This window comes from Schistocerca gregaria, chromosome 4 (assembly GCF_023897955.1).
Source record: "Schistocerca gregaria isolate iqSchGreg1 chromosome 4, iqSchGreg1.2, whole genome shotgun sequence".
Taxonomy (NCBI): Eukaryota; Metazoa; Arthropoda; class Insecta; order Orthoptera; family Acrididae; genus Schistocerca; species Schistocerca gregaria.
Window position 1 is genome coordinate 432191222 of NC_064923.1, and position 27118 is coordinate 432218339.

The 27118-nt window shown below is 39.1% G+C and overlaps 1 protein-coding gene across 1 annotated transcript in view; it reads left to right on the forward strand.

Moving 5' to 3' along the window:
* LOC126267346 (E3 ubiquitin-protein ligase MYCBP2) overlaps positions 1–27118 on the forward strand; it is a 1244949-nt gene that overhangs the window by 97948 nt on the left and 1119883 nt on the right. The window contains exons 11-12 of the mRNA XM_049972469.1: positions 11339–11491; positions 11670–11877. Of these exons, the coding sequence (XP_049828426.1) occupies positions 11339–11491; positions 11670–11877 (361 nt within the window). The remainder of the gene's footprint in view (positions 1–11338; positions 11492–11669; positions 11878–27118) is intronic.

Consider the following 27118-nt stretch of genomic DNA (forward strand, 5'->3'; position numbering starts at 1 on the left):
TGTTCTCAAACTGTTGCATGAAGGCTATTGGGGTATTTCTTGGACTAAGTCCCTGGCTCGCAGGCATGTTTATTGGCCCGGTATTGATTCGGACATCGCCCACATGGTTGCCGCGTGTGGTCAGTGTGCTCAACGACTGGCTGCAACTCGTACAATGCCTTCTCCGTGGCCTGATCCGGCGCAGCCATGGGAATGGGTGCATGCTGACTTTGCCGGCCCCTTCCTCGCTACTTATTGGCTACTGTTGATTGACGCCTTTTCGAAGTTTCCGTTTGTTGTTCGATGTCTGTCACCCACCGCTGCAGCGACGGCGCTGGCTTTGTCCAAAATCTTTGCGCTAGGTCTTCCATCCACGATTGTCATGGACAATGGCCCTCAGTTCTCTTCGCAGGCCTTCCGTGATTTTTGTACTGGACAAGATATTCATCATGTAACACCCCGCAATCAAATGGGGAGGTCGAGCGCCTTGTCCGCACTTTCAAAGGCCACATGAAAAAATTCCTTAGTGATTTTTCCACAGATGACACTCTGCTGCAATTTCTGAGTTCTTATCGCTTTGTGCCTCTGGGTGATCGCAGCCCTGCTGAACTCTTGCATGGCCGCCAACCGCGCACTCTACTGCACCTGCTTCACCCTGTCAGGCCTTGTGCTGTGTCCCCTGGTGCGGGAAAATACTCGGTGGGCGCCGATGTTTGGGCACGAGGGTATGGATCTCGCCCTAAATGGATTCCAGGAGTGGTCAAGGCTCTTCGTGGCCGCCGGCTTTGTGAAATACATACGGACGACGGCATGATTGTTCGCCATTACGACCAGATGCGCCCATGAGTGGTGGCCACGCCGGTGCCACCGCCCCTTCCTTCGCCTCCACCAGCCCGAGAAGCCAGTCCTGTCGCTGCTGCCAATCTACCGTACGTGTTGATGCAGCCAACTTCGCTACCGCTTCCAAGTACGCCGAAACCGGCCCCAGTCGCAACGCCGCCTTTTCCGGGACCCACCTCGCTGGAGCACAGCCCCAGGTCCATGACACCTATGGATGCTGCCATGGAGTTTTCACCCATCATCTCGTCCAGGAGGCACGTTCCACGCACGAGCTTCCATTCTGGACATTTTTGACCATACTCTCGTGTCTCTCCGCAGGATCTTCTCGGGGCCTCACAAGAGGCCATGGATGTCTCCGCACTGTCCATGTCTCCAAGGAAGTGAGTGTTTTGTTTTTTCAAGGGGGGAAAAGTGTTGTGACAGTGCCACGAAATTTAACAGTGCCACCTCGACAGTACGCGCAAACGGCGATAGAGGCGCTCCGCATCTCGGCTGAGTGCGAGAGCACCACCTAGCTACGAACGGCGCCGGCCGCATGTTACGGCATGGCTGTCGAATAAGAGATACTGAGTTGTTATCATGTAACCAGCTATTGTTTCTAAGTGAGTGTGTTTGAATATCCATGCAATTATTGGTGATTAAAGGTTATAACATATACCTTACCAACATCTTCAGGAGACACCTGTACAATGAATTTGTTCACTACATATGCATCTACCCAGGTAACTGACTGTTTGGGGGCGGTGCACACAAGTTTTTTTAGATTAGGTGATTCTTCATCCAGTCCAGATAAACACAGCTGCAGGAAACCCGAAAGTATTAGTATAAGATCCAATGAAATGCCCTCCAGAGGTGAGAGTATTAAAATCCTAATAGTTGAGTGCCAAAGCATTCGCAATAAAGTGCCAGAGTTTGAAACACACCTGAAAAGCTATGAGGCTGACATAATACTAGCTACAGCAAGATGGTTAAAACATGAAGTTGATAATAGTGAGAATTCTGGGGAAAATTTAAGTGTATATCAAAAAGATAGTCTAATGGGAAATGAAGGTGGTGTATTTCTCACAATAGACAAGATTCACTGCGATATAAATTAAAGCAGCATGTGAGATTGTTTCGGCAAGACTAAGTGTCAGGAGTCACAAAATTGTGATTGGATCCTTCTGTCAACCTCCAAATTCTCCTCCTATCTATCTATATCCAGATCCTGCTCTGCTACTGCTGGGTCTGGGTGCTGACGAGTCCTCTGTATTTGGCTCAGACCTCCCACCACTTTTCTTCCTCCACTTGCTGCCAGGTGACGCCTCTCCTTTCCACAGATATTCTCACTTCCATTTCCCACCATGTTCTTGGGCATCCTCTACATCTTTTTCCATCCATCTTTAGTTCTTCCATAATTTTGGGGAGTCTCTGCCCATGCATCCTCTTAACATGCCTGTACCATCTTAACCTCTTTTTTCCATACTTTGTTGTTTAAGGTCCTTTCTAATCTCTACATTCTTTACTCTGTCCATTCTTGTTCTTCCCGTAACTGCTCTGAGAAATTTCATTTTCCCTGCTTGCAGTCTGCTCCAGTCCCTTTCTGTCATTGTTCATGTTTCTCCTTCAAAGGTGACAATAAGGAAGTAATAACTCTTATACATAAGAAGTCTGCTTTTTCTGAAACTTGCTTATTCCAAATCGGGTGTTTTATTATTTGGTAGAAATTACCTCCCTTCTGCAACTTCCTATTAATTCAGTTGGTTATTCTTCCATCACTAGATATTTCACTCCCTAAATAAGTGAAACTGTCTACCACTTAGAGGCGTTCTCCAATCAAAGTGATATTTCTGTTGATCCCTTTGTCTCTTCCAAATACCTTTACTTCACAATTATCTTTATTTATTTTTAATCCATACTTTTTCATTATTTCCTTCCATGCATCAAGTTGTAACTCTACATCACCTCTTTATCGCCCCATATTACCATATCATCAGCAAACATCATCTTTTTGTCTTTTTCTTTTACTATATCTTTAACTACCCTATTCATTCCCTCCATCACAACATTAGAAAGTACAGGAGATAGAATACTTCCTTGTTTAAGTCCTTTTCTTATTTTGAAATATTCAGAGTTCCCCAGTGGTGTTCTAATTCTACAGTTGTGTCCTCTGTACATTGGTTTATTACATTAATGTATCCATCTTCTACATTTATCTTCTTCATTACTTCCCAGAGTCTTTCCCTGTTAACTGAGTCATATGCCTTTTCTATGTCTATAAAAACCATTATCACCCTTATACTCCCACCTTTTTTCCATCAGTTGACAGATAGAAAATATCAGGTTGATCACTTATCCTTTCTTAAACCCATGCTGTTCTTCACTCAGCTCCTTTTCTATCTTTTCACTTATTCAATTTAGTAAAATTCTTTGACAAATCTTGGCTGAATGACTCATAAGGGTTATTTTTTTTTTTTTAAAAAAAGAGGGGAACAATGTCTCCTCTTCTCCAATCATCAGGTATTGTACTATTTCTCCACACACTTGATAGTACGCTATACAGCCACTGCATTCCCATAGGACCTGCTGCTCTTATCATGTCCTCTGATACTTCATTAGGTGCTGGGGCATTCCCCCCATTCATCTTCTTCACAGCTATCTCCATTTCTTCCCATGTAATTTATCCTGACCCTACGTCTTATCTTAGAAAATAGATTAAGGAAGAGTAAACCTACAATTTCTAGCATTTGTAGACTTAGAGAAAGCTTTTGACAATGTTGAATGGAATACATTCTTTCAAATTCTGAAGGTGGCAGGGGTCAAATACAGGGAGCGAAAGGCTATTTACAATTTGTACAGAAACCAGGTGGCAGTTATAAGAGTCGAGGGGTATGGAAGGGAAGCAGTGGTTGGGAAGGGTGTGAGACAGGGTTGTAGCCTCTCCTCAATGTTATTCAGTCTGTATATTGTGCAAGCAGCAAAGGAAACAGAAGAAAAATTTGGATTAGGTATTAAAATCCATGGAGAAGAAATAAAAACTTCGAGGTTTGCCAGTGACATTGTAATTATGTCAGAGACAGCAAAGGACTTAGAAGAGCAGTTGAATGGAATGGACAGTGTCTTGAAAGGAGGATATAAGATGAACATCAACAAAAGCAAAATGAGGATAATGGAATGTAGTCAAATTAAATCGGTGATGCTGAGGGAATTAGATTAAGAAATGAGACACTTAAAGTAGTAAAGGAGTTTTGCTATTTGGGGAGCAAAATAACTGATGATGGTCGAAGTAGAGAGGCTATAAAATGTATACTGGCAATGGCAAGGAAAGCATTTCTGAAGAAGAGAAATTTGTTAACATCAAGTATCGATTTAAGAGTCAGGAAGTCGTTTCTGAAAGTATTTGTATGGAGTGTAGCCATGTATGGCAGTGAAATATGGATGATAAATAGTTTGGACAAGAAGAGAATAGAACCTTTCGAAATGTGGTACTACAGAAAAATGCTGAAGATTAGATGGGTAGATCACATAACTAATGAGGAGGTATTGAATCAGGAAGAAGAGGAGTTTGTGGCACAACTTGACTAGAAGAAGGGATTGGTTGGTAGGACATGTTCTGAGGCATCAAGGGATCATCAATTTAGTACTTGAGGGCAGCGTGGAGGTTAAAAATCATTGAGGGAGACCAAGAGATGAATACACTAAGCAGATTCAGAAGGATGTAGGTTGCAGTTAGTTGGTACTGGGAGATGAAGAAGCTTGCACAAGATAGAGTAGTGTGGAGAGCAGTTTACTTCTTTAAACTGTATATTTGTATTGACTTATCCCATATCAGTTGTACAAGCCATTATACTGATTTGATCTACGGGACAAATAAATAATAAATAAATAAATAAAAGCTGCATCAAACCAGTCTCAGGACTGAAGACCACCACCACAACAACGACAACAACAACAACAACAACAGAAGCCTGCCTTTTATTTTTCATCATTTTATAGAACATTTTCCTATTGCACTTCACATCTTCAAATTTTCCTCCTGATTAACTGAAAACTTTAGAGGAAATGCCTTCTGTGAAAACTACCTAGAACATATGATTTGGAATCCCACTCTTGATTAAACTATATTAGATCTGATGGCAATTGACATCTTTGAGGTTGTCCACATCAAAAGTGATATCAGTGAGCATGAGACAGTTGTAGCAACAATGATTACCAAATTACAAAGGGTAATTCAATGAACTTCATAAAAGAGCAGTAGTTTCATATCTCAGTGAGGAACATGAAAGTTCTAGCACAGAGTGGGAACATGTAGAGGAGCTGGGGCTGGAGTTTAAAAGAATAGATGACCATGTACTGGTGAAACAGTCCATACAGGAGGGACCCTCTATTGATTGTATGCAGCCACTGTAAAGAAACTTCTAAAGAAGCAGAGGCTACTGCATGATAGGTATAAAACAATGCACAGGACTATAGATAATGAAAGATGCTGGATGAAATGTGTTTGACTGTCAAGAGAGTGATCCATAAAGCCTTCAATGACTACTGTAGCAGAATATTGTATGAAAAGGCTGTTAGTGGCTCAAAGTTAGAGTCTAGTCTGCGGATGAGACAGGAAGTGAAATTGAGGGTAGTGAAGCAAAAGCAGAAGTGCGTATCTCTGTTTTCAAATGTTTCTTCACAAAGTAAAACACAGGAGAATTGGCCCAATTTAATCATTGTACCACAAGAAAAGATGAGTGAAGTGTCAGTGTCAGTGGTATTGAGAAACAGCTGAAATCATAAATATTGAACAAAACTCCAGGGCCCATTGGAATCCCTATCAGATTTTATATTGGATTTGCAGCTGAATTAGCCCCTCTTTTAATGGAGTTGGAAGAAAGCACGGGTCACTTTGCCAGAAGGATGTTTGAAGTGATCCACAAAATTACAGTTCGATATCCTTGTCATTGATTTTTTGTAGTATCTTAAAATGTACTCTGAGCTCAAACATAATGAAATATTTTGAACAGAATGACCTCCTCTATGGCAAGCAGCATGGATTCTTAAAAAATAGGTGGTGTGAAATTCAACTCTGACTTTTCTCCCATGAAATACTTAAAACTTTAAGTCAAGACAGTTGTGCAGATGCAGTATTTCATTATTTCTGAAAAGCATTTCACTCAATATCACATACACTTATTTTTAAAAGTATGATCATATGGGATATCAAGCAAAATTTGTGGCTGGATTGAGGATTTTATGGCAGGAAGGCTTCAGCAAGGTCTCTTGAATGGAGAATCATCACCTGTAGAAATAACTATGGGTGTGCCCCAGGAATGTGTGTAGGGACCACTGCTGTTCACATTGTATATTAATGACCTTTGGATAATGTTAATAATAGCCTCAGACTTTTTGCAGATAAAGCAGTTATCTATTAATGAAGTACTGTATGAAAAAAGGTGCCCAAATATTGAGTCAGATCTTGGAAAGATTTCAAAGTGGTGCAAAGATTGACAATTCACTTTAAATGTTGAGAAATGTAAAACTGTGCATGTTACAAAACAAAAAAATCTAGTATCCTACTACTATAATGTCACTGAACCACAGTTGAAATTGGTAAACTCATACAAATACCTAGGTATAACTCTCAGTAGGAACATGAAATGGAACTATCATGGATAAAGCTGGTAATAGACTTTGGTTTATTGATAGAATACTGGGAAAATGCAACCAGTCTACAAAGGAGATTGGTTGCAGATCACTCGTGCCACCCATCTCAGATTATTTCTCAAGAGCTTGGGCCCCGTATGAAGTAGGTCTAACAGGGGATGTTGAACATATACAAAGAAGGCAGGACAAGTAGCTAAATGTTTGTTTGACCCATGGGAGACTCTTGAAGATAGGTGTAAACTATACCAAGAAAGCCAACTTACAAAATTTCAAGAATCTTCTTTAAATGACAACTCTATACTACAACCCCCAATCTATTGCTCCCATAAGGACTGTGAAGACAAGATTAGGTTAATTGCACACATATAAGCATTTATACAACCATTCCATACAAGAAAGGAGTGGGAAAAAACCCTAATAACTGGTACAATGGAACATACCATCTTCCATGCACTTCACAGTGGTTTGCAGAGTGCAGATGTCAGTCTGTCACACCATCTGCCTGATAATGTGCTTGCCTCCCATGCAGCAGGCCTGGGTTCGATTCCTGGCTGGGTTTGAGATGTTCTCTGTTTGTGGACTGGGTGTTGTGTTGTCCTCATCATCATTTCATTGTACGCCCCCGGTAGCTGAGTGGTCAGCGTGACAGACTGTCAATCCAAAGGGCCCGAGTTCGATTCCCGGCTGGGTCGGAGATTTTCTCTGCTCAGGGACTGGGTGTTGTGCTGTCCTAATCATCATCATCATTTCATCCCCATCGACGCTCAACTCACCTAAGTGGCGTCAAATCCAAAGACTTGCAGCAGGCGAGCGGTCTACCCGACGGGAGGCCCTCGTCACACGATATTTCATTTTATTTCATCATCATCACCAGCACACAAGTCACTCAATGTGGCATCGACTGCAATAAGACTTGCACTCGGTGGCTGAACTTCCCTGGATGGGGCCTCCCGGCCAGCAATGCCATATAGTAATTTCATTTTTTTCCATCACACCTTTATATTCTTATTGCTTTCCACCCCTTCCCTCACTACCCAGCTGCATGCCATATTGGATTGAGTGGTGGATAAGATGTGAGCCCAGAGTGCTGGTCTTGAGCCCCAGTCCCTCAGTCCTTCCTCTATCACCGTCAGGTGCAGAAGTCACTCTCAGCTGACATTGTGACTTCAGTTGGCTGAGCACTGGGTCCCATGCCTTACTTAGTTTGTGTGTGTGTGTGTGTGTGTGTGTGTGTGGTTTGAGGTTTTCAGGTGCTTCACTTAGAATGAAGCCACTGTCTCTACACAGTTGTTGCCCATTTATATTTCAACAGGCTCCTTTAGAACACAATCCCAAAATTATAAGGTCTGTCTGATCACTTCCACTTGTTCATATTTAATTGAATCCCCTGGGGTTATACAATGTTGCAAAACCACAGATGTTGTTTGTTGCTTGAGTACGGTGTTTCTCCTGTGCTCCTAGCACCTTTATTCAATTGCCTGTGCAGTGTCCCAGACACGTGCCTTACAACATTTGCATGAAATATTGTGTGTGGTAGACACACATCAGTGTTAGTGGCTTGCCTGCACACACTGTGCTCCATCATGCCATCCACTTTGCACTTGACCAGATCATCCAGCAGAGTTTGCCATTGTCTTCCCTCTCCATAGTGAATTTGATGCTAGAATGCAGGGAGTTCAGATATTGGAGGAACAGTTGAAACCTTTCACTCACATGTGGCCACATTACAAATGTGTTATCAGTTTATCTGTTAAAGCTTTCTCCATAGCTTTTTCTGTGAAATCCTCTTGCATAAGTTTGCTACAAACTATAACAAAGCCATCTGTTTGTTCATAATAGTCACCATTGAAGAGGGAGAATATAGATGCAATAATGAACTCGAAGAGGGTAATCATTGTGAGGTTAGTTTCTCCCTTATCAGCTTGTGGGAATCAGCAAGCAGCTATTGTAGAGAATATAAATGCTATAAAGGGAGAAATTATTGTTTCCGTGAAAAAAATTTAAATCATACATGTTATCTTTCAAACCATCAGTACCTTACAATAAAGAAAGTATAAGATAGAGTTGAAGAGTACTCTCTCTATTCTGTGCAAGGCAAAGTTCATTGTTTACTCAAAACATGTTCGGTGGACATGAGAGGACATAGCAAATACTGTACTCTTACTGTAATACTTGTGTTTCTAAATTGAGAAGAGATTTTTCTGTCTTTTTACATGTTGCTGAATACTCTGGAATGAATGAGACTTAGTAGTAACCACACACTTCAAGATAAGTATTACATTTAATTAAAACCTGCCCCAAAGTGTGTACATGTTTTGGGCCAATGGCTATTCAAAACTTTGATTATAATTAGAACTATCTCCGCTGCAAATTCCATGTAGAATCTGACAGCAATTTCATCAGTCTCTGAAACCTTGTTAAATTTTAGTGTACGTAGCTATTTTTCAGTGCCACTGACACTAGTATCTACATAACTCACGTTTGCATTAAGTTTGTTTAAATTGGGGCAGTTCATACATACAAGGTGGTTATAATTAAACTGACTGTGATCCAAGTGCTGCAGTGCAGGCTGTATACATCACAGGATGCTGAAACATCTTAGGTATGTTCATTAATCACTACACTCGTGGAGTATGATGAAAAATAATAGTTCCACTTCCTGCCACCAGGTGAAAATATGGCACCATAGGCAGTCAGAAAGTGGTGCAGATACAGAAAAATGGGAGAAATGATCACACATATGATAACAATGGTTCTGCCATGTTTATTAGGACATAGTTATAAGTTAATGTGTGTTGAAAATGGTCTCCTGACACAGAAACATGTTGTATCCATAACACAGCATGCTATACAGCTGCTTGTAGCATACCCGATGTAATCAGAGTGATATGTCATTGTGTGATATCCTTCATATCAGGGAGAGTTCAGATATTCCAATAGACGCCATCTTTCAGATATCCACACAACCAGTAATCACATGGGTTTATGTTAGGGGATCTCAGAAGGCACACATCTTGAAATTGCCTAGAGATGATGCAGTTGATACTGAATGTTTCTTGAAGCAAATCTTTTACCTGACAAGCGACATGTGGTGTTGCACAATCTTGGATGAAAACTGTGGTGTGGACACTGTTGTTGCTTTCTTGCAAAGCTGGGTTCACATGTTTTTCAATGTGACAAGGAAAAATAATGATCGGCTCTGGAAATTGTATTAAAATAAAATATGTTACTGACATCAAATGTGCAGTGACTCTCATGTCATAAATAATAATTCTTTCCGCAAAGGAAAAAAAACTGGTTCTTCATTTTTCAAAACAACTGCTACACATCATACTATCATTTTGATGTAAATATGGAAAGCTATTTTCATCCTGAAATCATTGCAAGAAGACAAAAGGAATGATTATTAATAGAATAACTATTTAGAACAAATAAGAATTGATCCCCAGACCTTTGGATTCATAATCTAGCAATTACATAATTTTGATACTGTGAAACACAAATTATTTTATGATTACAAGCAGTATAATGTTCTCAGAAAAAGTACTTTTCCAGTTTATAAGTACACAACATACAGCGTGAAATTCCACTTGCTCTTTATTGTCAAATGGGCACCTCCTACATATTCTCATAACTTCCTTTGACAGAACCAGAGTCACCCATTTCAAACACACTGAACGATAACTCTTTATTTGCTGGCCAGCTATCAAATGATCACTGCCTCCTTCCTCTCTAAGTTTCCCCCAGCTTGCGCATTGCCTCCTTCAGTAGTACTGGAGTTAAACAGAGGAAATGCAGTAATTGGAGTCTTGTATTTATTTGCCAGTTAACCACATCTGCTGACTAGCCTAGCTAATTTTTTAGTGTGTGTGTGTGTGGGGAGGGGGGGGGGGGGGAGTGAAAGTGGGGAGAGCACATATGTACATGAGTTAGACTTACTAGTATTATTTGTAACAGACAAGTTTTTCAGTCCATGATTTGTTGAAAAAGGGATGACTAAGGCAAGGCTGATGGGCACTGAATTTAAAAATGCTGTAAAAGCCCACACTTTTATTTTACAGGAATGGAAATTCTAGAATAAGAATGAATAAGCATGTATGAGAAAATGCAACTGCTCATACATAACTGTTTGATGTTTGGTAAACAAACAGACACCATTCTACAGAGCATTTAAGGAACTTTCAAGTTAGCAGTCATTTTCGTCTTTAAGTGTGTAAACTTAGTCACACAGGCATCCAAACACGCTCATGAGTGCTTGTCTTGGTTGATTGATATTGAGTGAGAAGAAACAGATGTGACAACTTGGAGGGGGTATGATGTGCTGACCATGGATGGAGTAAGAAGCTAATGGGAGGCAAAGTTATCTGTAGCTGCTGATAAGCTAGTCAGACCATTTACATATAGAAAATATCCTTACTAGCTAGTCAAGGAATTGATTTTCTGTGTCGTTTCTTCCTGTGACACTAACAAATCTGTTACCACTGTGAACCAGACAACAATCAGAACTACTGCCATTCAGTATTACTCAATCCTTGAAAAACACAACCATGTCCTCAATTACCTCTTTTCTGTTTATATATGACAACCACCTTTCTGTTTACGTATAACACATCACTCAGCAACAAGTGAGTGCTTGCCTATTCTCATTTTTGTTTATACCTTGAAATTTATGTGAATGTGTATTAGTTGTCTCGGAAGGAGAATACTGTCTGATAGCTCAGCAATGTTTGCAGTCTTGTGTACAAGACTGTCAATCACTCAGCACCTCAGCTATAGGGTATGTTGTTAGCTGTACTTCTTCTAGTGTTTTTATTTCACCTAGGATGCTCTACATGTGTTTTCATATCAAGAAATACTTTCGTTTATAAATATTAAATTTCTTTTGTTCAAGGACTTGTTACAGAACTGAAGGATGTGCATGTAACTCAAGTGGCCTTAGGTAAAGCACATGCTGTTGTATTAACAAACAAAGGCCACATTTACACATTTGGAATAAATAACAAAGGCCAGTGTGGTCGTGATTTTGCTGCCCAAGTTAAGGAAGGTGAGTTTCCGTATGTGACCAAGGTATATGTGCTTGTCTCTTTTCCATATCGTGAATGTATGAGAAAAGATTTATGGTGAATGCTGCTAGTCAGTTACTTTACCTTCAGAAGTAATATATCAGTTCCTAATGTGTAATTGACTTTTGTTTTATAGTTGTATTTTTTCTGTTTTCACAGTTCCAATGGTGACAGCTATGGAGACAGCAGCAGAAGAGGAAGTGGATGAAGATGACCTGGATTGGGAAGATGCACAAGAGCTTATGTGCCCTCCAGGTACACACAAATGGAAACATGATCAGTGCATGGTATGCACAGTGTGCCGTGAATGTACTGGGTACAGCATCAGCTGTTTGAGCAGCATACGGCCTGACCGTAATCCTGGACAGTAAGTACTATTTCTAAGTGCTAATGCAGTGTGCTTTTCATACGCTATAAAAAACGAAAGGGTTTTAACTATTGATAGCAATACAAGTTATTTAAATTACCATGGCAAAAAGCTTAAGTGTTAGAAGTTGACAGAAGGGAAATGATGAGAGTAACTGTGTGAGATATGTGTGAATTTAATTTATCAGAACAAACTGTAGTCTTCATATTATTATTATAATTATTATTACTACCATTATGATTGTAACTATTTACTTCTTTGAAAAATTGTCACTGTGATATATCATAGACTTTCTACTTCACTGGACAAGGAATTGTGTTCAAAGGAAAAATTGAAATGCATTAGACACACACACACACACACACACACACACACACACACACACACTGGTAGAGGAGGAGAATAAACTGCCAAGTTTCCAAACAAAATTCGTGTTGATAGCTTAGTGAATCACTGTGCCTTTTTACACACCTTTCTGTTGCTCAGTGTCTCTGCTGTTAGATAAGTTTGATCCATCCTCATATAAGTAATTAATGACATATTTTCTTGTTTATTTTGGTTGGTGTAATCTCAAGAGTGACGACACAACAGTGGCAAATACATAATTACAATATGTTTCTTTCTTAAGAGTATCAGGTAGGAAGTAGAGTATCAGGTAGGAAGTATATGAAAAAACTGTTGATTTGAATATATTTATTCACATTACATAATCTTTTCCTGATTAAAGTTACTTTACAACAATAAAGGATTACATAGTGATTCCTCTCAGAACCTTTCTAGCCTAGCCAAAACTATTCATTTACAGTTCAGCCTTTTGGGCAGCAACCAGAATGAGGACTAAGGAGGTATGCAGTGCACACACCACTCGGGTGATAAATAAACTGCATCCATACAATATTCTGTTACATTTTATGAAAACTGTTTTCTATTGTGCCAATACTCTCAAAAATATTTGAGTCACTAGTGTACATTCAGTTAAGTAATTACTTTGAAAAACATGCCATTTTATGCAACAGTCAATATGAATTTCAGCCATGTGAAAATACTACTCCAGCTGTTCCAGAAAGTGTTGACCAAACTTTAATTGCATTAAAAAATAAGAAGATGGTGTCTCTTGTTTTGTGAAATTTAAGTCAAACTTTAGACTGCATTCCTTGTAACATATTACTGACAAAATTGGAGTATTGTGGTCTATGGAAATCTATGTTGGCAGTAACTTCTTCCTACCTGACCAACAGAAGACTGTTTGTCTCAATTAGAAATAGACATTCCCCCCTTAGTAGAAATCGGCACGGGTGTACCACAGGGCTCAGTCCTTGCCCCCAGCCCTCCCCCCTTTTTTTCATTGTGGCTATCAGTGTCCTGCCCTATTGTGTATCACAGTCTGTAATCTGCAATGTTGATGATTCAGCTTTACTTTCTTCGCATCATGACATCCCAAGTCTTAATAAGATCTTGCAAGAAACTTTTGACTCTGCACTGAACTGATTTGCAGCCAATAAACTTGTCTGTAATCCAAACAAAACTCAAAACCTTATGTTCAGCTTGACTAAGGAGATAGAAAGTACATGTGCCAAACTTTTAGGAATACATATTGATGCTAGACTCAGTTGGGAAGAACGTACCAATCAAGTCTGTAAAAAGACCTCACAAGTGTCCTATCTGATATGAAAACTGAGAGAAATAGCCAGTAATGATTATATCTGTATGACATACTTTGGGCTCTTTTGGCCATACATCTCATTAGGCCTTCTCATATGGGGACATACTCCTCATATCGGCAACATTTTTAAAGTCCGAGAAAAAGTTGTCTACATATTACAAAGCTGGCCCTAAAGAGCACTGTCGCTCTCTTTTTACCTGGCTTAAGCTGCATGTTTGTGAGTCTGCACTCTTCGTCAAGAAAAGCTTTAAGGAATGTATTTTAAGGAAAACAAGACACAAACATTACAGTAGAAATAGGCAAAAATTGACATCAAGGCACAGGCTAGCTATAACAGGAAACTCCCATAAAGTAAATGCACACAAAATTTTTAACAAGTTTCCTCTCACTGCTCGATTCCTGGCTTTCAAAAAACTCAAAACAAATTGTATGACTGGTTGACAAAAAACCCATTAACCATTGTGAAAGACCTCTATGATATGGACAATATTGACATTAACATTTAAAATTATAGCTGTATATAAGATAGTTAATCTGTACTTGAATTGTAAACATTAATTGTAATAATTTAAGTGCAACTGTAACTTGATATTATGAAGATATTACCCGAGATTCTCAAGTAAGCCTATTCTACAGTATGTGGTCAATGGCAATGAAAAATTGTGGTTCTCATTCTGTTTCTACTAAAACATGTGAAATGCAATCCAGCTAGTGTGAATAACACACTGCAGCAGTATCTTATTCAAAACTGTATGACAAGTAACATTAGCCATATAAAACAAATTATGAGGTAAAAATTGTGAGCTGTACAAGGGGCATAGGTACTACCTTGACCTAGAATAAATGAGGCTTTTCACCCTACTAAGGAACTATTAGCTGTGATACACTTAATCAACCACAACTAACTTGGCATCAGTGGATAAGCAATACAGACATGTTCTTCCACTATGTTGTAAGGCACAAATGCAAGCTCCTGCATAGCTTCATCAAAAATGACAGAAAACAGCATTCACACCAGTTTTCCAGCACTAGCTCTTTTTGTTGCAGCACTACACACATTCAGATATACAACCACACGACATCCAAATGCGCACTCCTGTGGCCATGGCAAGACTCTTGTATTTGGATGTCTGCTGTGGCCACGAAGTTGCGGGTATACATGGGGGGTATGTGCGGCGCTTCCCCTCCCCTTGCGGGGCCACCCTCATTGACACCCGCATAGCCCCCGACAGTCAGCCTGCATGCTATTTGTTTGTTTCTTTCATCAGTTGACTCAACTGAATTGAGTTATGGATTACTTGTACTTTCCTATGTAGCACAAACATCGCGTCATATTTTGTGTGTTTCTGTCTGGCACATAGATAGCTAATACATACCTATGAGTAAAGTTTTAGCCATTCTAGTGATCTCAATACATTATTCTGTCTGCCATTTGTTCAAGAAAAGTCGTGAATATTCTACTGTTTTGTGATTAAAAACAGAGTAATGGGAGGATTCTTCAATACAAGCAAACGAGCATAAAAACCCTTAATGATCATGATTCTCTTATGCAGGCGTTGTCTGTTTGTCCTAAATCTGACTATCCTACTTTGCACATATGGTACAAAATGTTTGCTTGTGTACCTGCATCTGTTGCTGCAATAGAAAGAAATTTTTCAACATTGGCCACTGTAACAGATTTCTCACTAACCTGTCCCTTCTTCTGTTGGTGGTGTACTATAGATTCCTTTCCTCACTTATTCTTTGTAGTACTTTTTAATTTCATACTTTATCTGTCTATTGAATTTTTAACATTTTTTTGATACCACCATATTTCAAATTCTTCAAGTTTCTTCTTTGGATTTCTAATGGTTCACATTTCACTTTAGTACAATGTCATGCTCCAAAGGTTCCATTTTTGGGAACTACTTCTTCAGTTCCATACTAAATCTGATACCTATAGTAACATATCGTCCCCATACCCTCCGCCCAGCAGTTTTCACCCTCTATGTCCTGTCACCTCCTCCCCTTTCTTGTCTTCCACCCTCTTTGTTTGCTATCCTCTGCCAATGCACCCGATGCTGTGCCTGTTGGCATCCTAATTCCCACACACTTCACCAGAGTGTTCTGCCATTTCCCTATCCCCTCCAGTTTGCTGCTTCCATCCAAAGTGATAGTTGCACTCTGGGTGGAGCTGCCAGAGTTTGCGGTCACATGTGCATGAGGTGTGCTCGCTTGTGTGAATGAATGGTGCATGTTTCTCTGTTTCTCTTCTTCTGGTGAAGCCTGTGGCTGATGGGCAATCTATCTTTTGATACATTGTTGCTTTTATTAATGAAAGCTTACTTTGACTCTATCAGTCCACATTTGATGTCTTCCTTGCTTCTGCCATCCTGTGCAGTCTTGTTTTGATGTTAAGAGAATTCATCCAGTACTTCCACTATTGTGTCAGTCCCTATTTTGATGTTAAGCAAGTCGTTTTTCTTTCTGCTACTCTCCGTCACTGATGTATTTTTCTTGTTTATGCTTAACAGGTATGGTGTCTATTCCTGTCAATTGATCTTTTAACTTGTCATCTTCTCTCACCAGAAGGGCTATGTTGTTTGCAAGCCTTAGTGTTCCAATCTGCTCCACTTGACATTCATTCCTTTTCAGAAATTTTCCTTCACTTTCTACACTGATTTTTTTATATACAAGTTGAACAACAGTGATGATAATCTGCAACCATACCTCACACCCATCTTAACATTAACTTGTATTCAGAGGAATAATTTGATCAGTGTGTTGCTCATTGTTGTTCACCTTGTTAACTACTTTCTGTTCACAATGATACTAACCTCTGTTACATCATTTGCTGCTATGGATGATGATGATGATGATGATGATGATGATGATGATGATAAGCTACACTCATCTGACAGAAAATCCTCCCTTCCCCCTTTTCACTTTTAACAGCTGCTGCAATTGCCAACAGATTGAAGGATACAGTTTTAGGTCCTGTAGGTTCTTCACTAGTCCATTATGGTATAATGCCAGTGCACGATGGTTCTATAGGAATGACAAGCTTAAGTCTCCACATAGCTTTTTCCTCGTCTGCCACATCATTGTATTTGATTGTCTTCTCATTGCAGATGATTTGAAAAATAATTGTTGTAGATACAATGATGTCTTGGTGAAAGCCTTACTAATCACTGTTATGTCAAGTTGATTAAAATGGATTGGTTACTGTGCTCTGGTTGTAGTAAAATTTTAATTTTTTTAGTTTCTACCCCAGTGAGAACATTGTTAAGTTGTACATTTACATCTACACTCTGCAAATGACTATCAAGTTCATGGCAGAGTGTACATCCCATAGTACCAGATATTAGGACTTTCTTCCATTCGATTTGTGTGTAGAGTGTGGGAAGAATGATTGCTTAACTGCCACTGTGTGTGCTGTAATTAGTCTATGGGAGTGATACAGAGGGAATTGTAGTATTTTCCTGGATTCATAACAAAGTTGGTTCTAAAAACATTCCAAATAGGCTTTTATAGGATAGTTTGCATCTATTCTCAAGTATCTGCCAGTTCAGTTCTTTCATAACCTTCATAACACTATCCCATGAAAAAACAAACTTGTAAACATTCATGCTGCCCTTCTTCTTGTTAGTCCTATTTGGTACAGGTCTCACAAACTTGAGCATTCATGCTGCCCTTCTTCTTGTTAGTCCTATTTGGTACGGGTCTCACAAACTTAAGCAATATTCTAGATTGTGTCGCATAAGTGATTTGTACTATGTAGACTAATTACATTTTCTTAGTATTCTACAACTGAAATGAAGTCTGCTACCTGCTGTACTTACAACTTAACCTTTATGACATTTCCATTTCATGCTACTACTACGTGTTGCACCCAGGTATTTGTATGAGTTTAGAGATTCCAACTGTAACTTGTTGATAATATAGTTGTAAGATACTGGTTTCTTTTTCCTTTTCTTTTTTTTTTCTTTTCTTTTTTTCCCCCCTCCGCGTGCGTGTGAGCGCGTGCGCGTTGTGTGTGTGTGTGTGTGTGTGTGTGTGTGTGTGTGAAATGCATAAGTATACTTTTCTGAACATTTAAAGTGAATTTCCAATCTCCTCACCAGTTTGAAATCTTATCAAGATCTGATTGGATATTTGTTCACCTTTATTCAGACCATACTTCCTTATGGATAACTGAATTATCGGTGAAAAATCTGAGACTACTATTACTATTATCTACAAGATCATTAATATGTAACATGAACAGTAGGGGCTGTAACACACTTCCCTGGACACACCTGAGATTACTTTACGTCTATTGATTACTTTTATTTTAAGAAAACATGCTGTGTCTTCTCCACTAAGACATCCTCAATCTAGTCACAAATCTTGCTTGATAGTGCATATGACCATATTTTTGATAATAAGCAAATGTGTCTTACTGAGTCTTTCAGACATAAAGAAACACAATATGTGCTGACTACCTTGTTGCATGCATTGCTTTCAGGATGGCATGTGAGAAAAGTGCGAGTTGGGTTACACATGATCAATATTTTTGGAATCCGTGGAGGAGGTCATTCTATTTGAGATACCTCATTACATTTGAGATCAGAATATGTTTTAAGGTTCTCCAACAAAAGGAAATAAAAAATACTCAATGGTAGTTTTGTGTATCACTTCTGCTGTCCTGGCAATTTGCCATCAGTAGCCAGAGACTGGTCATGTCATGAGTGTGTGTGTGTGTGTGTGTGTGTGTGTGTGTGTGTCTAGTTGGCTTTATTCATGACGGTCTTTTTGTTGTGCCTGTCTGTGACAGCATTTCCACTATATGGTGAGTAGCAACTGTCCTTTTTGTAATATTGTTGCATTCCATCCTGAATTTTCCATTGTTTGAGTCTGATGCTCTTTTTATAGATGGGTGTGACCTATGCTTCCTTTCAAATAGTGAGCACAGTTTTTGTGTAAAAGATCTTTAGTATATTATGATTAAAAAAAATTCTGTATAAAATCTAGTACACATTCCACCAGACCCTTGAGCTTTATTCAGTTTCATTTATTGCAGCTTTTTGCCATTGCCACTGCACTAATACCTATTTCACATTTCCCTGCAGTGGTATGAGAATGAAATTGGAGCATTACGCCTGGGATTTCCTTTCCAAATAAACATTTGAAAACAGATTTAAACATTTCTGCTTTTGCTTTTCTACCTTCAATTTCAATTCCTGTCTCATCCAAGAGTGTGTGAATAATAACCTTGCCACTAACAGCATTTACATACTATCAGAATTTCATCCGTTTTTATGAAAGATTTTTTGATAATATTCTGCTGCAGTAGTCAGTGAATGCTTCACATGTTCCTCTCTTGACAGCCAAATGCATTTCATTCAGCATCCCATTCTCTATAGCCCAATGCTTTGTTTTACACCTATTATACTGCAGTTTCACTTTAGAAGTTTATTTTACCGTTACTGTATGTATAGAGTCCTTCCAGTCATGAACTGTTCTACTACGTGCATGTATGTCCAGTGCATAGTCAACTATTCTTTTAAACTTGAGCCATATTTCCCTTACATGTGTCTGTCCTGAGCTAAATATGCATGTTCCTCGTTGGAATATGACACTAATGCTTCTTTATTTAGTTAACTGAACTTATGAATCTTTCTACTTGTTTTATTTGCCCTTTGTAGTTTGGTAACCATTGTTGCCCCATGATCACTGATATCAGTTTCAATGTGTACATCCTCAAAAAGGTCAGGTCTAGTAGTTTTCATTAGATCCAGTACATTTTTCATCATGAGGGGGATTCTGAACTATCTGTTCTACATAGTTTTCAGGGGAGGTATACAGTAATGTTTATTAGGATGTCTCATCACAACCATCACTAACAAAACAGTAATTATTCCTGTTGATTGTTGGATAATTACAGCCTTCTCCAGTGATACATTATGATTGATGAACTTACTTACCAGAAAACTGAGATTTCCTCTAAAGTTTTCAATTACATCAGCAGGTGAGTCTGCTAGTTCATAGAAGGAACAATTATAATTTTATATCCACCCCTAATACTGGGTATTGCCCTAACCGTCTCACATGTAGCTTCAGTTTTTATCTGGTGAATTCTAGTTTCTTGTCCACTGTGACAATTAACCATCTCCATCTTCGATTCAAACATAAATTTTCCCCAGAAATCTCGCTGCTGACAAATCCAGGTTTTAGCAAGCTTCCTGTAACTAGTATTATTTGAGCTTCACTGGGTTTTATAAGTGTTTCAATCTCTGACACGTAATTGCAAATGCTTCAGCAGTTAACCATTAGGAATTTAATATCCTCTCCTGTGTGGTGTTGGGAGGATGGGGGTGGGGTGGGGTGGGGTGGGGTGGGGGAGGGAGGGTGGAGCAGGCGGGAGGGGGGAATTCTTTGGATCTTCACTGATATTTTCAGGTCTCCTACAGCTGTCATAATCTTGACTGGCTGGAGAGTCATCTAATCTATTTAAAAAATAAAAACAACCTAAGTGCACCCCCCACACAGTCAGCTACCTGGGTAACAGCCTATAATGTATAGTGCACACCTGACTCATTTACAGGGACCCTATAGATCTCAAACCTATAGTGCAAGTCTATGAAGTCACAGCCTAGCTTGTCACAGAATCTTCACAGTCTCTGGTTCAAGTCTTCCACTTAGCTCAGAACCCCAGGGGTCATGATCTGTTCTGAGACAGCATATTCTAAGTGTCATTGAGACTCCATTAGCAGTCACAGATAACTGGCTTCATTTGTCCCAACATGCACCACAATCTTCAGTTTGTTGTAACTTGTTCTTCTAGTGGCTGCTATAATAGTCTCATCGACATGATGAATGAGTCCCAGGCAAAAACACTAACGGAACATTGGTGTTCTTCCCACATCTTGCTGCCATTTCCCTGCATTTTTGAACTGCTGATGATTAATAGACCCCTCCACTTTTGCATTTGCCTCTTGCTGATACACGATATCATATGTTTCCAACAGATAAAGTGAGTCTCACTGGCTCAGTTTCACTTTAAGTAGAAGACAGCACCTCAAACTTGTTTGTTAGGGGGATGCGTACATCATCCTGAGTTCCCTGTACAGGGCACCTAGACTTACCATTGCCACCCCACTCACAGTGAAGTATGTGAGTAGTGATAGATCCAGTATTTCATGCAAAGGAGACAATACACGGCTAGGGATAGTACTTGAGTTATCTTTGAAATTTGTCGTATATGACTCTTGGTAGCCCTCCAAACCCACCCATTTCCGGCAACTTCTAATCACTTTTCAGTAGTCAGAATGATTTCCAGCAGGTTTCAAACAACAAGTAACTCATGTCACACCAGGGAATAGCACAAACAGTATACATAGCAGAGCTGCAGGGTGGCTGGTGCAATATTTTACTTCACATGAAACAAATAACTTGAAACTAAGCTTGCTGGTTCACTTTTAGTGTATAGATCTGGTATGCTACAAATATTACCAGTAAATTTTAAGGACTGCAGTGATCAAAAGGCAACGTGAGATATCAGAATAACTTGGTATAAAATTTACTGTTTCTTTGAAACATTTTTGATGTGATAATCGCTAACACATTCAACAATAACGTTAATTTACATTAATGCAGACAATATAAACTCCTGTTAGAAAAGAAAACTAAAGCAACATGATATTTTAGTAATTTACAATAGCTCTACTTCAGATATGCTAATCTACGATGAAATAAGTTAAGCATAACATTTGTAACTTACAAAAAGTCTCAAAAATGTATATTTGGAAGTATCTGAAAATTTTTCAAAAATCTAAAGCTTGAGATCTTATTGTGAATTGATGTGGCAAGAAAACCAAGAATGTTTTACATATCAGTACTGTCGCGAAAGACTTTATTCTCACACTGAAATATTGGGACAATTAATGAATTATTATGTGAGACAACATGAACAATAAAACATTAGAATATTAGAAGTTTGAACTGAACCTGTCTGGCACATGCAGTGTCATACAAAGGATAACTCAGAAGTTGGCTCACAGACGTAAATAAATATTCAGTTTGCATGGATTTTTTACGTAGCTGAATTTGAGATACCTTCTCCACTGTTGCACCACAAATGAACACTGCAGCATCAGTTATCACAGTAAAAATTATGGAGCATCAACATAGCATGTCTTCTGCTGGGGGCAGTTTATAGTGTATCTGTAGGTATGGAGGTATGGAGTCTTTTATTAACTGATACTGCTGATCTAACATCTGGTGGATTGTTTTGGTGAACTCATCAAAGTCATACATTTCAAACATTCTGTTTGAGCCAAGCTTTTACAACCACATGTGATGTGTAATATGGTGTCCTTTTGATCCTTGCACTTCATGCACCTATCATTTATTTCTTTGCTCTTTCAGGATATAGTTTCTCATCACAGTGAGCTAATCTTATATAGCATTGGAAATTCTTTACATACTGATGCAGACTCTCATGCATAAACTAATTGATTGATGCTCGCTGATCAAAATTATCTGGGCTGAAATCATTCACACTTTCCTCTGCAGTTGTTTTTTTATTATTTCTGTATCAGACCTTGGGACTGCATGAGTGTTTCTGCAAGATTGAGGTGATGTGTGATTAGTGTCTGTGGCTTCTATTGCTTTATGAAGTGATGAATTTCTGTTGTGAAAATACTGCCTCAGAGCCTCCAGTTCTTTTTTCTGCATCTGCTCAGTGACTGTTAGCCCCTGTCCCCTTTCTCGTGTGGTATTAAACTGTTGATTTAGCATGATGGATGTTGTACTTTGGGGAAATTCCCCATGTTTTCTTTTATATCTCTTGTAGGTCTGTTTTCGTCCACATAATGAGAAGAAAAGTGTAAGTTAATACTTACACCGCATGTGAATTAATATTGCTGAATGTATTTTACCCATTTGGATTTAGTTTCACAATTGAGGTAGTTCTGTTGATGTATGTAGTCATGATGTATTATTTTATGGTGTCTTGCAACAGTTGTTTTTCATTAAGAGTGCCTAAATAGTTTCAGGTGTCATATTCATTAATAGGTTCAATTATGTTACCATATGTCTGCTTGTGTCTGTGTATGTGCGGATGGATATGTGTGTGTGTGTGTGTGTGTGTGTGTGTGTGTGTGTGTGTGTGTGTGTGTGCGCGTGTGTGTGTGCGCGAGTGAGTGTACACCTGTCCTTTTTTTCCCCCTAAGGGAAGTCTTTCCGCTCCCGGGATTGGAACGACTCCTTACCCTCTCCCTTAAAACCCACATCCTTTCGTCTTTCCCTCTCCTTCCTGAAGAAGCAATCATCGGTTGCGAAAGCTAGTAATTCTGTGTGTGTGTTTGTGTGTTTTGTTCATTGTGCCTGTCTGCCGGCGCTTTCCCGCTTGGTAAGTCTTGGAAACTTTGTTTTTAATATATTTTTCCTATGTGGAAGTTTCTTTCTATTTTATTTACATCAGTAGGGAATTCAATATTCTGAGATACACAATCTCAAGAGTGTGCCAAGAATATAAAATTTCAGGCATTACCTCTTACCATGGACAACCCGTGACCAACAGCCTTCACTTAACAACTGAGAGCAGCGGCGTTTACGTAGACTTGTCAGTGCTAATAACAAGCAGCACTGCTTGAAATAACTGTAGAAATGAATGTGGGATGTACAATGAACTTATCTGTTAGGACAGTTTAGCGAAATTTAGTGTTAATGAGTTACGGCAGCAAACGACTGATGCGAATGCCTTTGCTAATTGCATGACATTTCTTGCAGCATCTCTCCTGGACTCATGACCATATCAGTTGGACCTTAGATAGCTGGAAAATTGTGGTCTGATAGATGAGTCCCAATGCCAGTTGGTAAGAGCTGATGGTAGAGTTCAAGTGTGGGGCAGACCCCATGAAGCCATGGACCCAAGTTGTCAACAAGGCACTGTACAAATTGGTGGTGGCTTTGTAAAGGTGTGACTTGTGTTTGCATGGAATGGACTCATGTTCCTAAACAACAATGGAATTTTTATGGATGACAGTGTATCATGTCACCCAGCCACAGTTATTTGCAAGTGTTTGGAAGAACATTCCAGACAACTCGAACGAATGATTTGACCATCCAGGTCACCCATTATGGACCCCATTGAACATTTATGGGGCATAATTGAAAGGTCAGTTTGTGCACAAAATCCTACACTGGCAACACTTCCACAATCATGGACTGCTACAGAGGCAGCATGGCTTAATATTTCTGCAGGGGACTTCCAGTGACTTGTTGAGTTCATGCCAAGTCAAGCTGCTGCACTATATTAGAAGACATCCCATGACTTATTTCACCTCACTGTATTGTTACACACACATAGGCTTCCATAGGACCATCAGAAGTTCATACTTGATATGAGATTTTCACAGCTGCCACACTTCTATCAGCCTTTCATTATGCATTTTCTTCCTTTCTTTGGATCAGGTTCCTTCTTTCTTGAATTTATTGACCTGAAACATCCTGGCAGATTGAAACTGTGTGCCAGATCGAGACTCGAACTCAGTACCTTTACTTTTTGCGGGAAAGTGCTCTACCGACTGAGCTACCCGAGCATGACTCACGACCCATCCTCACAGCTTTACTTCTGCCAGTACTTCGTCTCATTCTGGAGTTTATTAACATGCTAGCTCACTTAGGACTTGAATACTTTGTGATTGAATCTTTGCCTGTCTCGTAAAACTGTGTCTGTTATGCCAGCGTCCTTCTGACTTCAGTGGTACCCTTCATTTTCTTAATGTTTTCTCCAAGACTTGTTTAGTTTGTTGGGGATCTGAAATTGTATTGATATGCCTGTAAAATTTCAGCCGACATTTCTTCATGTTACATATCTGTTTGTTTTCTTGTCTACTTGACGATCTGTAGCCCTCCTGTCTTATTGGGCCCTATGTATTTTTCTGATGATTCTTGTTTCTAGTTTATTGATATTTTCTTGTGCACCTTTCTGAGTTATGGCCAACATTTCTGATATGTATAAGGTTTCTTCTTGATGACAGTATTGTGATATTTCACTTTTCCGTGTGTAATAGGCATGATATATAGTAGAAGTTTCCAGTTTTCCAGAATGCTGTAGTTATCTTTTGATTTCTCTGTTCATAAGTGCCTTCCTCTATCCCATTTGCTGTGTCATCTACCCAAGATATATGAATTTTTGAATTCTCTTTATCTCGCCATATTTTGTCAGAATCTTTTTTGGTGCATCCTTTTGGTTTGGCATGTATTCTGTTTTCTCAAAGGAGATCTGCAATCCAACCATTTTAGCATTCTCTTTCCTGTCCCCAATTTGCTTTACTTCAGTTTCCACGTTGTCTGTAAGTACTGCAAGGTAGTTTGTGAATGCCGGTCAGCCAATATCAAATCCTTTGGTTTTCCTTCCCAGCCTGATTGGTTTATAAAGTCTCTGTATTTTAATTCTTTTTCCCAGTCCCTGACACCTTTGTAATAGTATGTTGAATAATGTCACTTTCATAGTCTACTCTCAAAAGGCTCTGATAACTCTCCCAGGAATTTAATATTGAATTTGGTGTTTATTAGCGTCATTTGATAAGGTTCACTGTCTTCTCATCAAGACTCCTTTCTTCCAGTTTTTGATCAGTGATAGTCTACCTATAGAGTTGTATGCCTTCTTGAAATCCATAAAGGTGCACGAGATCTTTCTGCTTCTCATAATGTGGCCTCTCTGGACTGTCTTTAAATAGACTACCTGTTTACCACAGGACCTTCCCAACCAGAAGCTTGCTATGTATTCTCTATCTTGTTTTCCAGTTGGAACTGTGTACTGTTCAATAGGCATTGTGATAGAATGTTGTACTTGACTGGCAGTAAAAGCATCCCTCTGTAATCATTAACATTGGTCCTATTCCTTTTCTTATATAGACAATGTATATCTGCAGTTTCCTCATCTTCTGGTTTTACTTCGGTCTCACTTATGTCTTTACGATATTTCTTATTTCTTTGATGGTATTCGGCCCATCTTCCTTTAGTAGTTCACCTATGGTGCAATCTTCTCTTGATGTCCTCTTGTTTTCCAGTTTTGTGATTCGTTTCCTGATTTCCAATTCATCTGGTACTTTTGACTCAAAATTTCTCTTGATGTCTTGCCTCTTTGGGAACCTCAGGACAATTCAGTAGTTCACTTAAGTACTTCACCAGTGTCTCACAGTTCTCTTTGTTGTTCAATGCCAGTTCTCCAGCCCTTTTTTAGCATAGATTTTATGGTCGGCATTCCGCAATTGGGGCTTTAAATGTATTGTAACAGTATCCAGTATTATAGTTTCATAAATCTTCTTCTGTTTCTTTTAAATGATTCTTTTTGTATTCTCTTTTGACTCTCCTGATGCCTCTTGCCATTTGTTTTCTTACCTCTACATACCTTGGGTCAGATTGACTTCTATTTTGCCACTGTTCTCTTTGTTTTATGCTGTTTTCTTGTTCACAGTTGCTTTGTTGCATGTGTCATTCCACAATGGATGTCCATTCCTTTTGATTAGAGGAATTTTCTTCTCTTTGAGTTTGTCCCAACTTGTGGTTATCTCTTCCTCCTTCCTTTGATATCACCATGGTCATCTAATTCATACTATTTGATGTCGGTCTGATTTTGCTTTTGGTGAGATAATGATCAGAGTCCGTGTTTGCCACTCTTCTGACTTGAAACTCATGATTTCTGTGAAGTTGTTATGTGCAATTGCTGCATGATTGAATGATTTGGTATTCTCCTTCATGACACCACATCCCACTACTACTCATCCTGAACAAAATGCTTTATAGTAACCTAGTGAGGTGGTGCAGCAGTTAGCACACTGGAGGGCAATGGTTCAAATCCATGTCCAACTATACGGATTTAGGTTTCCATCATTTCACTTAATTGCTCCAGCTGCCTTGCTTTTGGAAGGGGCATGAATGATTTCCTCCATCCTGTTTTAATTTGAGCTTGTGCTCCATATTTAACAACTGCATTGTCAACAGCACATTGAACTCTAATCTTCCTTCCTTCCTTTATTCTTTGGCAGAACCATGCTTATCCATCCCTCATTGATGTAGATCTCCAGTTCATCCAGAATGGATTTTTCCTTTTTTTTCTTTAGTACACTAACTGCATGTTATTTGATACTCTGCAAGATATAGCTGCAACAGCTGATGACAATGAAGATTAAAAATTAAAGTCAAACCACCATACGTGGATTTTGGCACAGTATCACTTACCAAATTAGCCAGTACTGTATTGTCCCATTTGTTGCAAGTGTATAATGACATAAACAAGATAGAAGGTGGTAGTTCCCATGGACAAAAAGGTAGTTGCACTGGATAAGATGGACAAAGGAGAATTATTGAAAACTATTGTTGTTGAATTTGGTATTGGAATTTCATCAGTGGTAGATTGGTAGAATAACTGGAAAGAAATGAAGATTTTTGTTTTAAAATGACAGTTTGAGTTGACAAAATCATTGCTTTTTATTCATCTGCCAATGTTGATTATAGAAGTGCTGGGCCAGGTGAAAAAATAGGTATTTTGTCTGAAGTCATTATAAAACACACAGAACCAACAATGTAACATGACAAAATAATGAT